Genomic DNA, 15872 nt, shown 5'->3' with positions numbered 1-15872 from the left:
TTTGGGGCCTCGAGCCTCCAGCTTGTATTGTTGATGTACTATCCAAGGAGTTTACCTCCTAACTTATTTACGTTGACAGTTTCTCAAAAAAAAAAAAAAATACGCATCATATCATCATTAGTATAATAGTATTAGAAACTCAACAGCAAGGCATGATCAAACCTATGATAACATGGCACACGATTCACAAATGGATTATCTATCGCATAGGCTGGGACGTGGTGGGTAACACGATGGGTTGCTATATTGGTACCCTTAAGGGTGTTTTGGCGAAAAAAAGTACTTGAAATTGGAAAGTGGCACCAACCACCAGTCTTGGTCTCTTGGAGGTACCCTTTAGGTTAAAGAATAGGAAGTTGCTTAGAGGCTGGAGAACTATTTAAGAGTGGGAGAGAACTTCTCAGAGAAGTGAGCTAAAAACCGAAAAAGAGGCGCCTTTGCTTCGTCCTTACTTTATCACACGCTTTCCTTGTGCTGCATTATCTCTTTGGTTGTTGTGAGTATCAATGGCTGGATTGAAGGTGGTGTTTGTTGTTTTGGCCATCAGTTTCAGCCTTGGAGGGAACTGGGTCGGAGCTCAAGTCCACCATGTCGTCGGAGGAGATCGTGGCTGGGATCCTGCTAATTCCGATCTCACGTCCTGGTCCTCCGGCAAAAGCTTTATGGTCGGAGACACACTCTGTGAGTCTCTTTCTCTATCTCTCAAAAGCTTTAAAATATCGTATGCTTAATTTAGCTGCTTTTTTGTTTAGCTTAAGAAAATCCAACTAGAAAAGTTCCATAATTTTGCCTTACTAACTAGTATGTAAGTATGTAACTATGTATGATGTGAGAACTAGAAAAAATGTGTGATATTCATGCAATGAAGAACAAACACATAATCTTGTTGGGAAATTGTGAATGGGCAGGGTTTGCATACTCTGCAGCACATGGGTTCATAGCAGAAGTGAAAAGCAAGGAGGAATTCGAATCTTGTGATGTAAGCAATCCGATCAGAATGTTCACAGATGGCTTGGATAGCACCCCAATGGACAAGGAAGGACTCCGCTACTTCACAAGCAGTAACCCTGAGAGCTGCAAGAATGGCCTCAAGTTACACGTTCAAGTTTTGCCTCATCAGGATCGATCTCAAACTGTAATGCCGATAGTGGCGACATCCGAGATCTCTGCACTGGCTGCAGCTGAAGGGCCAACAACTCCTTCTGGTTCAGCTCATCTCAGTTCAAGTCTCATTTTGTTGTCATTTGCGTTTGCTTTGCTATGTTTTGTAATGGGTCAGTAGGATGAAACAGCAGCAGTGGTTGCTGTGTTCGGATAAGGACTAGGAGGGCCTAGTTTTTCAAGATAAGGAAGAAAGAGATGTCGTCATGTTTGGGGAAGATTCCCCAATTGTGTAACATTTCAAGGACTAATATGAGCTTCACATTTGCTGTAACATGGATTTTAATCGAAATTACGTCAACTGAGACCACTTTATCTCAAATTGATACCTGAATCCATCCAATAAATGAAAAAATGAATGCATATTTAACTATTACGGCCACAGTATTCGTGCTCATACATGTCCCCCAAATTGAGAGGGAAAAAAGGGAAAACACAAATCTACAACAGTCGAAAGACTCCTTCATTGATGATATAGCAAAATCACTGTCAAACCAGAACCAGATCATTGTACAGGGAAAATAACCATTACAATACAGGTCAGGATATTAAGTTGTAGTAGTCAAGTATAGTAATTCTTCAAAATGTTATGCTACTTCCATTGTCGAAGGAGTACAATCACTTCTCCCTCAATACAACATAGCTGATCCCGTTGTTCTTCTGTATCCTAGACATTTTCCTCAGGATTGCTGCAAAAGCATCCTTCTCCTGCAGCAAGAAGTAAGAATTAAAGTATCACATTTCTTAGTATGCAATGTATCATCCACAGTGAACAAGATAAAACTATATGGACTGTATAAACCACACCACCCCAGCGAATATATTTCTAACTCATACGGTAATTGTGTTCTAAATTTAATCACACAAAATTAAGATCCTCATAGAGTTTGCTTGCATTAAAATTGGCACCTATTTTATTCAGTGACGGTAACAGGGTGAAGGCAAATGCTGGAAAATGAGTTAAACAGCAGTACAAAACATAATAAACAAAAAGACCATACCTCTTTGGATTTGAGTCGTCCGGGGAAGTTATTAACAAGATCACGTGTGGTGATGGGTGACTTTTGCATCAAAACTGCCCTAATTTCTTCCTCAGATACAGGACCTGTAGGACCACCAGATGGTGTTGAACCCGTTTTCGAGGATGCAGCACTACCTTTTGCAGGCACACTACTTTCAGAAGCAGGCTCCTCTTTGACTGATTTTTGCTCCTGATTTGAAATAATAACAATGAGTACCATTATTTGGGAGAATGGAGGTTTCAAGCTTTAAGCTGAAAGCGTCTGATATACATACATTTTCAGTCTTCACCTTCTTGGGAGGTGCACTGTTGGATGCTTTAGCGTCATCACCATTTAATTTTCTCTTTCCCTTTGCCGACTTGGAGGAAGATGGGTTTGCTTTAGCAGCAGATCCAGAAGTCCCAGGTTTAATAGGACTGTTGTCAACTGGTTCCTGTTTGGGTGCATCCTTCTGCTTTGGTGCCAGCGCTTGAGGCAAGGCAATATCATCATCCATCTGTACAACAGTAAGAAATCGCTGATTAGTGAAGATAGAGCTGTGATGCAACTTTACATTGCAGAGAAGATCATCAACAGTCCTAGTTAATGCATACAACAAATACGAATATTTCAACATAGATGCTCCATCACTTTCAGAATGCATACAACAAATAGTTATATTTCAACAAGGCAGTATAGGCTTTGAGTTTACAATGTACTAAAATCAGGCAACCAAAGTACATAACCTACATCATCGTCGTCGTCGTCGTCGTCCTCTGCATCTGAATCATTCAGGCCACCACTTCGCCCAAGTAGCTTCTTCAACTCTTTTCCTGATTTGCTGAGCCCACCCTCCTCTTCATTATTATCATCATCGTCATCATCCTGCAAAAGAAGAAATCATGCACACAATGCCATCATAATGTTTTACAATGAGCCAAACTGACAAACAACTTTGCACCCTGGATAGATATAATCCACAAGTATAGCACTATATATATGACGGAAATATATAACAGAAATCAGAAAGCATTATAAATTTATAATATTTACGAATGAGCCTCAGTTTGAAGGCCTTTTCAACATGACACGACTTAAGCAAACTACAAGAAAACCAAAAACGCCTTGCCCAAATTGACCATGCAAGATAATGATAGGTCCCTTAATTTGATCGCTGTTGATTCGTTCCATGGCATCTTTTCGAAAATGAAAGAGAAGTTAACATCAATTTGAAGCTAAACATCAAAATTGATCAGGGTTTGTTTCTAGTTAATCAGAAAAGATTGTTAAAAACAAAATGCTTCTCCACTTCCCCTCCCCCACCCCTGTGCTTCTGGCTTTTTAACTTTGGATCCCAACGAGTACAAAACCAGGAACACTTTTTTTGTGGTATATTCTATCCTATCCATTACTTGTCTATGTAAATTTGTCTACTGAGACAATTTCCCTTTGAAATTTTCTTCACTTAAGGGAGCTTAGAAAACTAGGATGCTGTTATACTTGCAACAACTTCACAATCAGTTTAACGCCAAAAAAAAAAACTATGTACATATTTTAGAAAATCAGCTATAAAAAGAGGAGTGGAGAACACAAGGAAACATAATAAATACAAAAGAAACTGAAACCAGATACTTACTGAGAAGAGTGGAGCACAATGAAACATAATGAGTGCCAAAAATAAATTCCCCTAACTAAAGGAATGTGTGCGGCAAACCTGCTTAATTTCTGGAGGAGCTGGAACCTCAGGTTCGAATTCTTCTCTCTCCTCAGGATTAATGCCAACAGCTTCATCATCATCGGTGAATATTTCTTCGTGCTCCCAATCATCACCTGCAACAAATGGAACAGTATAAGAAAAGAGGTATGATGAAATTTGAAAATTATGTGCATACAAATTGCAGAGATGATTATCAATGGACTTCATTAGCCGCCTTTCGTGCTAATTAAGAGAAGATTTCCGGAGAGAATTAGAACATTTCATACAAGATTAGAAATCATACGACACTGATATTAGTTAGCACAAGCATCATATGGTCAAGCTGTTTGCGTATTTTCACCATAATTTAAGGCTCCTTAGTAACCATTTATGCCTCATACATGATATGACTATAGCATGGAAATAAGAAAGGGGGGGGGGGGGGGGGGGGAACTAGAATTAAGAAGTAATCTCGTATTTTACTGACAGAGATAGGTATTGTCTCCTAGCATTTTACAAGGAAAAAAAAATTCTGAAAAGAGGTTAAAGGGCAAGCCCCCTATAAATGGATCATATTTCTTTGGTCCTCTGACCAAACTATAGTAACAAAACACAAATGTTCTGAGTTTAGCAAGAAAAACCAAATTATAGTCCAGATATCTGATTGATACAACCATGAAAGTACAAACATGATAACAACCACAATAGAAGTATGAACAAGGTATATGCTTACCCTTCTCACTGCTATCATCATCTAAGTCATCTTCTTCATTTCCACCTTCATCATCCTCGTCATCACCAGCTTTTTTGTTGAGACCAAGTCTATTTTTCCTTGCTGTCTCTTCTTCCTCATCTTCCTCCCCTTTATCAGAGAAATTTCCCTCATCATCATCACCAGTCATTTTTTTGCGTCCCTTACCACCAGCCACACCAGTTTCCTTCTCACGAAGTGGACCAGGTTCATTAGTTCCAGATTTCATCATCCATCTTTCATATCCATCTTGAGTCTTTTTCCTATTGTTCATCTTCTCTTCTGCTTCCTCTAGAGTAAGCTGCTTATATTGTGCAACCTTGTTAAAGTTGAACCTGTGAGACATTATGTAAACAACCTTTGTTGATAAGTAAATGGAAAAATCAATCACAGCCGCAATTGATAATTACATAAAGCTTTTCTCCAAACAGAATAACGAGAAAAATAAATTTTAAAAACCGCCTTCTTGTGAAGAATAAATGTGAGCAGCGAATTGAAAACAATTCTATCAGACAATAGGCCACTACATACCACGAACCAGCAGGAATAGCAGAAAACTCCTTTCCTTGCAACATTAATAGGTAGTAAATTGCTGACTGTGCACCTTCGAGTTGACCATTGTACTGAGACTGGCCAGTTTCGTCCTCCAAGACCCATGGTTTGTTTCTGTGCTTCTCCTATTTAATGAAAAACTGAATGTCAAAAAGTGGGATAGAAACCATAAGAAATCACAAGAACTTCAGACAATAAGGTATGAATGATGTTAGTGTCCCTATTTAAGCTACAATCTAAGTCATACAAAACCAGAGCACAAGCTATCACAATAGACAAGCAACAAATCTGAAAGCAGCAAATAACAACAGTGCAATGCAATGCAACAAACACACCACAATGCTGCTACTTTTAGTGTTACACCCATCATCATTGTCATTGTCATTGTAAGTCACACCAAGAAAATCTTCAAGTGCCACTCATGAAACGGCAAAACCAAATGGGATAAAAGCATTTAAAAAATCACAAAAACTTCAGAGAATAGGGAAATGATATTAGTGTCCCTATTTAAGCTACAGTTAGTGCTAACTACTAAGTCATACAATGCACTAATCTCAAAAGGAAAATGAAACCAGAGCAGAAACTATCACAATCTACAAGCTGAACGCAGCAAGCAACAACAATACAATGCAATAAAAAAACCGAAAGGCTGCTATCATTGGTGTTACTAGCATCAACATTACTAATCACAGCACCACAATCTTCAAATGCAACTTACGAAATGCCAAAAAAAGAAAGCAAGTAGAGCTGGCAAAGTTTGAATTGAATACCCGAGAGGCGTCAGTAGGCGGGCGAACATCCTTATATTTCTTCTGATCTTGTCCATCCTTATCTTTACTCCTTCTCGGATCCGAAAGATCCTTGCGAAGAGTCCATTTATTTTCAGCACTCTTCTTCTTCGAAAAGTTGGGCAACCCCGTCACAAACCTACCAATGAAGTAGCTCTTCTCGCTGGCAGTGCTTGCCCTCACATTATATTCCTACCACAATCACAACAACACAATCACATTACAAACCTTCAGCTCCAAAAAATTGAAACAAGTAACTCTAAACCTAAACCTTCTGCTCCGAAAATCGAACAAGTATGTGTGTATGTAAAATCAATTACAGATAGAGAGGGAGAGAGAGACGAACTCGAATCAAGCGAGTGACGACGGCGCCGCAGTCGTAGCATTTGGCTTTGTTCTCCGCCATGGTTTTGCCGCAAGCACAGCACAACGTCATGTGCTTACAGTTGCTTCCGTACAAATCAGAAGTCGATCCGCATCCGCCGCACGACGGCTTTAGCAACAAGTCCGACGACATCTTCCGATTGAGGATTAGGTCTAGGGTTTTATAAACCGGAGCTATAGGAATTGAAGAAATTCAAGTAGAGATTGAGATGATATGACGGTATTCGAACGGCGTTTAGAATTTTGTTAGAGGTTTTTTGGTTCGATTGAAGATGGACTTTCCGGTTTAGGAGATCGGAGGGAATATTCCGGCGGAGGTTTGTTATTTGCTCTGGGTGTAGAAATGGTTTGATCCCGCGCGAAGGACTATATAATGGCCATGTGTTTTTTTCTCCCTCATCGGGTTACTATTGTTATGTTTTACCGTGGGTAAAATTGTATCAAGCAGTGTTTTTCTTTTTTACTGTCATTTTTAAAAAAAATATCTTTTCTTTTTATTATGGTTTGGTAAGTAATCAAATAATTTTGGTAATAGATGGTTTTTTGTTGTTGAACTGTCCATTCATTTGGAATTTGAAGGGTGTTTTAGAGTTTTGTTAGAGGTTTTTTTGTTCGATTGAAGATGGATTTTTCGGTTTAGGAGATGGAGGGAATATGTGCGGGTTGTGGTCTGCTTTGGGTCTGAAAAATGATTTGATCTCATGCGAAGGTTTATATAATGGACATGTGAATGTTTTACAGTGAGTAAAAATATATATTTTTGGAGGTATTTTTTATTATGATTTTTTTTCATATATTTTCTTTTAATTACGATTTAGTAGAAAATCATACATAATGTTAGAACTCATACATGTGCATACAAAAAATGAGTGATGTTAGAACTCATTCTTATATGTGCATACAAAAAATGAGTGATGTTAGAACTCATTCTTCTCATATGAGCATGAAAGTGTCCTATTTGAATTTAAAGGGTCTTAAAGGTTTCAGCATGTATGTCAAACATATACAAGAGTGATCGAGCATTTGCATTTGAATTCTACTCTTGTACAATAAATAAACAAAAGGATAGATTTGCCTAGTCTTCCAAATTTGCTTATCAAATATGAAATTACGGTGTCGGTGTATTAACTTAGAATTGTATGAGAGAATTTATTTGAAAACATGAATTTTCGTATGTTTACTGACATATATATATGTGGGCATGAGAATTGGTGTGCGTCTCACATCGACAAAGTGCTGATTCAAAAAAGCTTCTCTCTTGCAGATTTTGGAGAAGCAACAACTACCACAACTGAACCATTTTAAGTCCAGACATCTATTGGTCCCTATGAAAACACATCAAGGTTTCTCACCACAAGGAAAACAAAGGGGAACTAGAAACAGCTACTGTTATTATCACTCCATAAGGAACAATATTTAGAGAGGAAGTTCTCCGCTGTCAACAATTACAACTTTGCGCTTGGGTGTTCCACTCTGACTTCCACCTTGTAAACCACATCCATGCCAGACAGTACCTTTCCAGATACAACATGTCCTTCATCCAACTAGATATCAAAATCCTGGTTCAATATGCTTCAGCTTGAAATTCTCATCAGCAAACTTTTCTCCATAATTGATTCTCCACCTCTTCCATCACCGAGAGTGAAATCGCCTCCCTGAAGCATGAAGCTGGGAATAATCCTGTGAAATTTGCTACCCTTGAAATGGAGAGCTTTTCTGCTATTTCCAATGCCTTTCTCCCCTAGACCGTGCAAAGAGCTCGGAAATTTTTTGCCGTCTTAGGAACAGCTAGCCTTGCCGAAGAGCGAAAATGTTCACCTGGTCAGTTATTGACCAAGAAAATAATGCTCAACCACCGTTGGATGTAAATCCAAGGGCAGAATCTAAGTTGAGTTGTTTTGTTTTCCACCTTTGGATGTAAATCTAAGGGTTGTTGAGCATAAATTCTTTGGTCAGCAACTGACCAGGTGAACACCACTCCTATAAGTATCCAAATCCGAATGGGAATGGGACGGGGCTCATAGTTTTGTAAGATGTTGGAGGCGCCTTTGCTAATAGGGATTGGAAGTATAGGTTGCCAGGGAAAGTTAAGGTTCGGGTTAGCGTTGGAATCCATCAATAATATTTATTATTAAAATAATTTTCTTTCGTCCCCTAAGTAAAGTTTTCCATGTAAGATAAGAATAAATTAACCAATATCCATGTGCATATCAAAATATTGAATCTTCTCTTATGGACCAGCCTCGACGAGAAAAGCAAAGAGATGGCTAGAAGCCTAGAACGACGTCATTACTGCTCTGTACTCGGGTCCTCTTCGGAGCCCTAGCTCTAATTGAGGCAAAGAAATCCAAGGAGGATCTGAAGGAAGTGACCACCAAGGGTTACTTTGATGTTGAAATTGCTGGGAGGCCTGGTGGTCGGATCTTCATGGGTCTTTTCGACAAGGCTAGCTGTTCCTAAGACGGCAAGGCTAGTGGTGTTCACCTGGTCAGTTGCTGACAAAAGAATTTATCCTCAACAACCCTTAGATTTACATCCAAAGGTGGAAAACAAAACAACTCAACTTAATAGTATCTATATACCCACGCAAACACGAAGTACTTGAAGTCAAATAAGACAAGATAGATAGAATGAATTTTCTGATATCTTATTACACTCATTCTGCGGTGTATATAAACAGATTACAATCGTACTACAACGTACTACAATTATTGTGTACTACTGTACTGCACAACATATACAATGTAAGTAGTTACAATAATATATTCCCTTATAGTCTATTCCTAATAGGGAATGATGACTTACACTAACAGTCCCCCTCAAGTTGGCGCATATACATCAATCATGGCCAACTTGCTTAGTGAGTCATAAAATGCCTTACTGGAAACTCCTTTGGTAAGTACATCTACAAGTTGCTCTTCAGTTGGAACAAAAGAAAAGCTAATAATTTTGGCATCTAGCTTGTCCTTTATAAAGTGACGATCAACCTCCACATGCTTAGTACGATCATGATGTACTGGATTATGTGATATGTCAATAGCTGCCTTTTTGTCACAATACAACTGCATGGAATTTTTGAGTTTGAAACCCATATCACGTAACAGATTTCTCAGCCACAACAATTCACACACTCCGTGAGCCATACCTCTATATTCGGCCTCAACACTAGAACGTGCCACAACTTTCTGTTTCTTACTCTTCCATGTAACCAAATTACCTCCTACAAAGGTAAAGTAACCTGATGTCGACCTCCTGTCTGTGATATTTCCAGCCCAATTTGCATCTGTGAAGCCACAAACATCAAGAATGTTGTTGTGTTTAGAAAACATTACTCCCCGTCCTAGAGCTGACTTCAAGTACTTCAGAATTAGCATAACAGCATCCATGTGACTCTCACTCGGATTATGCATGAACTGACTCACCACACTCACTGCATAGGCAACGTCTGGTCTAGTATGAGCCAAATAAATCAAGCACTCAACTAACCTCTGATAGCGAGCTCGATCAGTAGGTACATGATCTGGATACTCAGCTAAACAATGGTTCTGCTCAATAGGAGTGTCAATAGGTCTGCAATCCAACAAACCTGTCTCTGTCAACAAGTCAAGAACATACTTCCTCTGGCACAGATAGATTCCTTCTCTCCCCCTGGCTACCTCAATTCCTAAGAAGTACTTAAGCTCACCCAAGTCCTTCATCTCAAACTCAGAGGCTAGCTATCTCTGCAGTCTATCCATCTCAACAATATCATTACCAGTGATTACCATATCATCCACATAAATAATTAGAGCTGTTACCTTCCCTTTTTTATGCTTGAGAAACAAGGTATGGTCTGAGTTGCTTTGCCTATAACCAACCTTTCGCATGAACTGTGAAAATCTTCCAAACCAAGCACGAGGTGACTGTTTGAGACCATACAGAGATTTTCTCAATTTGCATACAAACTCACCAAGAGAAGCAACTACATACCCTGGTGGAAGGCTCATGTACACTTCCTCGGCTAACTCTCCATGAAGAAATGCATTCTTGACATCAAACTGTCGGAGTGACCAGTTTAAACTAGCAGCGAACGAGAGTAGAACCCGAATAGTATTCATCTTGGCAACAGGAGCAAAAGTTTCATCATAGTCTATACCATATGTCTGAGTAAATCCCTTTGCAATAAGACGTGCTTTGTATCGATTCACTGATCCATCTGCATTATGCTTCACAGTAAACACCCAACGACAACCTACAACCTTCTTGCCTTGTGGTGGAGGCACAAGTTGCCAAGTATTGTTCTTCTGCAACGCCTCCATCTCTTCATCCATAGCCTTCCTCCACTTTGGATCCCCCAATGCATCCTGCACTTTGTTAGGTACTGATACAGCAGATATTTAATTCACAAATGATTTATATGACTTAGACAACCTCCTAGTGGACATATAGTTGGCTACTGGGTGTTTTGATTTAGCAGTAAAAGTAGGTTCATATCTTTTGGCTGATTGACCTCGAGTGGTCCTATGTGGTAACACATATTGCTCAACATTAGACTCACTACTACTAGTATCAATGGATGGACATACCTCAAATGGGTGATCTTCAGTACCAGGAAGCTGTGGGTCAGGGGTAGAAGCAATGACAGGAGGGGCAGTTGTGTCTTCAACCTCATTCTGAGTGATGGAAACTGGTGCTTCTGCTGCTGGAGGCGGCGAGCTAATAATCTCAACCGGATCCTTCAAAATACCTCATGGCTGTGTGGCTTCTCCTTCTTCTTCTGATTCCTCCTCCTCTCCATGATATAGCTCTTCAAAATATGAATTCTCCCCTTGAAGAGCTGTATCTGAAGAGGAGAAATAACTCATGTCTTCAAAGAAAGTAACATCCATAGTGACATAATACTTGCTGGTTGGTGGATGATAGCACTTGTACCCCTTCTGATAGCCTCCGTAGCCAACAAACAAAGACTTAAGGGCTCGGGCATCCATCTTAGACCTCTGATTTTTTGGTACATGGACAAAAGCAACACAACCAAAAACACAAGCTGGAAGATTATGAAATGATGGTAAGGAGACATGAGAGGCGAGAACCTCAAATGGAATTCTTCCCTGAAGGACACTGGATGGAAGACGATTGATAAGATGAGATGAAGCATGTATAGCATCGCCCCAAAGATACTTAGACATATGAGCACTAAAAAGAAGGGCACGAGCCATATCAAGTAAATCACGGTTTTTCCTTTCGGACACTCCATTCTGTTCTGGTGTGTGCGGACACGTGGTTTGGTGAACAATCTCATTGGCTTTAAAAAACTCTTGGAACATATGGTTAACATACTCCCCCCCCCCCCCCCCCCCCCAATTGTCAGAACGAAGGACTTTAATGGTGCTATGATATTGTGTTTGAACCAGATTACGAAATGTTTGAAAGGCAGGGAAGACCTCATCTTTGGTTTTAAGAAGAGCAACCCATGACAATCTCGTACAATTATCAATAAACAACATAAAGTATCGCATACCTGATATAATGGGCTCTCTAGAAGGTCCCAAAACATCAGAATGAATCAACTCAAAAGGAATAACACTTTTATTAGAAACACTAGGAGAATAAGTAGTACGATGACTCTTGGCCAAAACACATGTTTCACAATGTAAAACAGACTCATCCACACCAATAAACAAAGTAGGCATGGTTTTTTCATAAGACTAAAAGAGGGATGCCCTAAACGACGATGCCACAACCAAATTTCACTTAGCTTATCAGAACTCGAAGTCAAAGCGGTGCGGGACTGTGCTCCTGGTTTCTCTCCTGCGTATGTCTGATCCAGACGAAACAACCTGCCCCTCAAATACCCTCGACCGATTATCTCCCTAGTGAGAAGATCCTGAAAAATCACATACATAGGATAAAAGGTTACGGAGCATTTAGACTCAGTATTCAACTGGGGAACATATATCAAATGGTGAGACAAGTCAGGCACATATAACACATTATGAAGTTCTAAGGTGGGAGTAATACGAACTGACCCTGACCCTAACACAGGAAAGGCCTCACCATTGGCATTGGTTACATAGGACACTGGTGGGGAAGACAATTCAGTAAAATATGATTTATCATAAGTCATATGATTAGAGGCACCAGAATCAATAATCCATGTATCAGAACCAACAAAGTTAGAAACCTTTAAAGCCATACCAATTTTACTTCGACCAGCTATAGAGACTGTAGGAGTAGCTCCACCTGCTGTATGATGATCTTGTCTAGCCACTTCATTGAAATCTGGTTCTTGGACCAATTGAACAGCAGCTGCTTTCGCCTTAGGACGATAACCTTGCTTCTTAGGTTTAAGGTGTGGGTTTAACTTCTAACAAGTCTCGCGAACATGCCCAAGGTCGTTGCAATAAGAGCATTGAGAACGAGGGCGGTTGGTGAAGCCTTGTGGGAAACCTTGCTGATGGAGTGGGGCTGAATTCTGCTGCTGAAGGAAATGTGCTGGGAGCTTGGCATGAATGGCTAGGCTGGATACTTCAACCTGTGCATGTTTGACACTTTCCTGCTGTGACTCATCCTTGCGGATGTATGTAAAAGCTGTGTTCAAACTAGGAGGGTTTGTCATTCTGAGCAATTCTCCCTTGGCACTGCTATGTTTCTCATCAAGCCCTCTCAAGAATATATGAACCTTCTCAAGTTCCTTCTCCTTCTGGTACCACACAAGATCTTCCTAATTCTTGATCTTGCAAGGACGCTTCTGATCAATTTCAGCCCATACATTCTTCAGCTTGGTGAAATACACAGCTACTGGTTGCCCATTCTGTTGCATACTGCCAGCTTTGCACATCAATTCATGAACCTGTATAAAATCAGACTCATTTGTATACAAATCTCCCAATGTCTTCCAAATTGTTTCAGCAGTCTCACACTCTTCCACCAACTGTAGCACATCTTCAGTCATGGCTTTGAATAAAAGAGCCATCACAGATCCATCATCATCCTCCCACTTAGCATAGGCATCCGCATCTTCCTCTCTAGGAGCTTTGGTTGTCCTAGTTACATGCCCCATCCTGTGTATGCCACAAAGATGGACAGACATAATCTTCTTCTATTTTGAAAATTGGTACCATTGAGTTTCGGACCCCCAAAAGAACCACCGTCTGAATTTCGGACAGAAACCTCAATCTTTTGAACCTCATTGATCTTAGAATTTCCACCTTCATCACCACCCATCGTAACAATATAGTAGCAAAACCACCAAAATCACAGAGTATGCAGCGGAATAAAAAAGAATAAGAGAATCAAACAGAAAAGTAACAAAAAACGGACCGTGCAACAATTTTTTTTTTTTTTTTTTTGCTGCACGGGTTAGTGACCTGGAGAAGGACAGATCTGGGTTCTGAACTGAGATGGAGAACCGAACTGGGATTCATGGATCTGAATTAGAGAGATGTCAAGAGAGAAGGATCGGCGGGGCTGGGCGACGGCGCTGGAGTTCCGCGACAAAGGACGAAGCCGGAGTGCTGAGCAGACTCGACGGAGTGCCGGCGACAACCTGGGGACAGCAGGGGAGTGCGATTGACTCTGGACGACCGTGACGACCTGGGATGCAACGAACAGGTCTAAACTTCGTCTGATGCCGTGGAATGCTGATATGATGCCGGGTCTGATACACAACAATCTGGAGATGACGCCGAAGTCAAAGACAAAGTGATTGTTCTTTGACGGACTCCTAGGATTACAAGTGGAGATGATGATGCCGAAGTCAAAGTTTTGACGGACGCAGAGGATGCAAACAAACCCTAACAATGGGGTTCTAACTGAATTTAGAAAGAACAAGAGACAAAGTCCTTTCGGATCTTTGCTCTGATACCAAGTCAAATAAGACAAGATAGAGAGAATGAATTTTCTGATATCTTATTACACCCATTTTGTGGTATATATAAACAAATTACAATCGTACTACAACGTACTACAACTATTGTGTACTACTGTACCACACAACATATACAAGATAAGTAGTTACAACAATATATTTCCTTGTAGTCTATTCCTAATAGGGAACGATGACTCACACTAACACTTGAACCCAAAAAGTTAATTCCAGCCATATGATGACGAAGGAAATTGTCCCTAGTTTCAGGTCTGACGGAAAATTTTCAGACGGATGAGTCAATCTTCTTCTGTCTTTGACACCGCATATTTTCTTGTTGTTTTCATTGAGAAAATTAGAGCAGAGGAGAAAGGCGAAATTGAAGACTAAATTGATCGATCTACCTGAGGACGTGATAGTAAACATTCTTATGAGGCTGCCCACCAAATCATTGTGTTGCATCAAATGCGCTTCCAAGACATTCTCAACCATAATCGACAGCCCTCTTGTTGCTAGACTACAAATGTCACGATTGCTCAACTATGGTATGAACTCTCTTGCCGTTGTTGAACAACCTCTACTTATGCTTTATTATACAAAGTCGTTTAGTGAAATACATTTGCAATCACTAAAATACAATGGTGAGGGCGACTTGAAAAAAATCGAAGGCAATCCTCATATTTCAAAGCTTTTGTTAAATTCTGTCTATGATGTAGAATTGGTGTTCTGCAACTTGTTTTTCTTTAGAAGAACATTGCCATTTGAAGGTCCATACTTCTTACTCGATCCTCTTAGGGGAGAAGTTCTGGAGATTCCAAAAATCGAAAGGAGTTCAAGACATTATAAGTTTCTGGATTACTGGTACGGCATGGGATTTGATAATACAACCAACACTTTCAAAGTTGTTTGTCTTACCATGAGTCATAATCATGTGGACGCTCAGGTTTATGTACTGGGCCAAAGCTCCTGCTCCTGGCGACAAATACAATCTTTTCCTCCTTGTAAGTTGAGCCTACACGGGTTGTGCGACAGAAAGGTATGTGCATATGGAGACATGCATTGGTTGGTTGAACAAGGAAGTGATATGGATATTGAAGGAGGAGGAAGCCACATAATTTCTTTTTTTGACTTCAAGAAAGAAGAGTTTTGCTGGACTTCTCATCCTAACTTAGGCCCATGGGTAGATGTGCCCAAATACTGTCATTTGATAAATTTGAAAGCATGCATGGCCCTTGTGGATACTTCATCCAGACAGTACGTTGAAATATAGGTGATGAAAAATTATGCTAAGAGTGGTCACTAGATTACAAAACAAATATCAAAATTTGTGCAGAATCTCCTTATAATTGGTTTTATGATTGTGGTGAATGGAAGAATGGCATATTTTTTGTACGAAACAATGGAAATGCTGCGCATTGTCGTCCTATTGTGTGCTACTTTTTGGATTTGCAATTTGCAACGCCATTTGACGAAATGGGTACGAAAAGCATGGAGTGGATATGAGAAGAGGATCTTCAGTTATACAGGGAGCTTCATTTCTTTGAAAGATTATGGCAATCTTGTTCAGTCAATTCGAACAAATGTATGGCAATTAACTTGTAGTGATTGCTGGTTCTGTTGAATGATCTCGCAGAAAAATCTCTAACCTAGTTTTGGGATAGAGAGAGAGCGGCGCTATTTTTATTTATTTTCCCTT

At 40.0% G+C, this 15872-nt stretch overlaps 2 protein-coding genes across 2 annotated transcripts; one reads left to right on the top strand and one right to left on the bottom strand.

Moving 5' to 3' along the window:
* Nucleotides 1-372: 372 nt before the first annotated feature.
* LOC112164823 (mavicyanin) lies at nt 373-1483 on the top strand. Its single transcript, XM_024301150.2, has 2 exons — nt 373-681; nt 909-1483. Exons 1-2 carry the CDS (start codon nt 507-509, stop codon nt 1280-1282), a joined length of 549 nt encoding a protein of 182 aa, XP_024156918.1. The 5' UTR covers nt 373-506; the 3' UTR covers nt 1283-1483.
* A 116-nt stretch (nt 1484-1599) lies between these two features.
* LOC112164822 (transcription initiation factor IIF subunit alpha) lies at nt 1600-6689 on the bottom strand. The gene is made up of 9 exons (XM_024301148.2): nt 6296-6689; nt 5932-6141; nt 5141-5286; nt 4592-4944; nt 3877-3992; nt 2913-3047; nt 2458-2679; nt 2163-2372; nt 1600-1869 (listed from the first exon to the last, which is right to left on the bottom strand). The coding sequence occupies exons 1-9, from the start codon at nt 6464-6466 to the stop codon at nt 1780-1782; spliced, it is 1653 nt and encodes a 550-aa protein (XP_024156916.1). The 5' UTR covers nt 6467-6689; the 3' UTR covers nt 1600-1779.
* Between the last annotated feature and the right edge of the window lie 9183 nt (nt 6690-15872).

The sequence above is a fragment of the Rosa chinensis genome, chromosome 5 (genome assembly GCF_002994745.2).
Source record: "Rosa chinensis cultivar Old Blush chromosome 5, RchiOBHm-V2, whole genome shotgun sequence".
NCBI lineage: Eukaryota > Viridiplantae > Streptophyta > Magnoliopsida > Rosales > Rosaceae > Rosa > Rosa chinensis.
The sequence above is the reverse complement of the archived record's forward strand: the minus strand, read 5'-3'. Positions and strand labels throughout refer to the sequence as shown.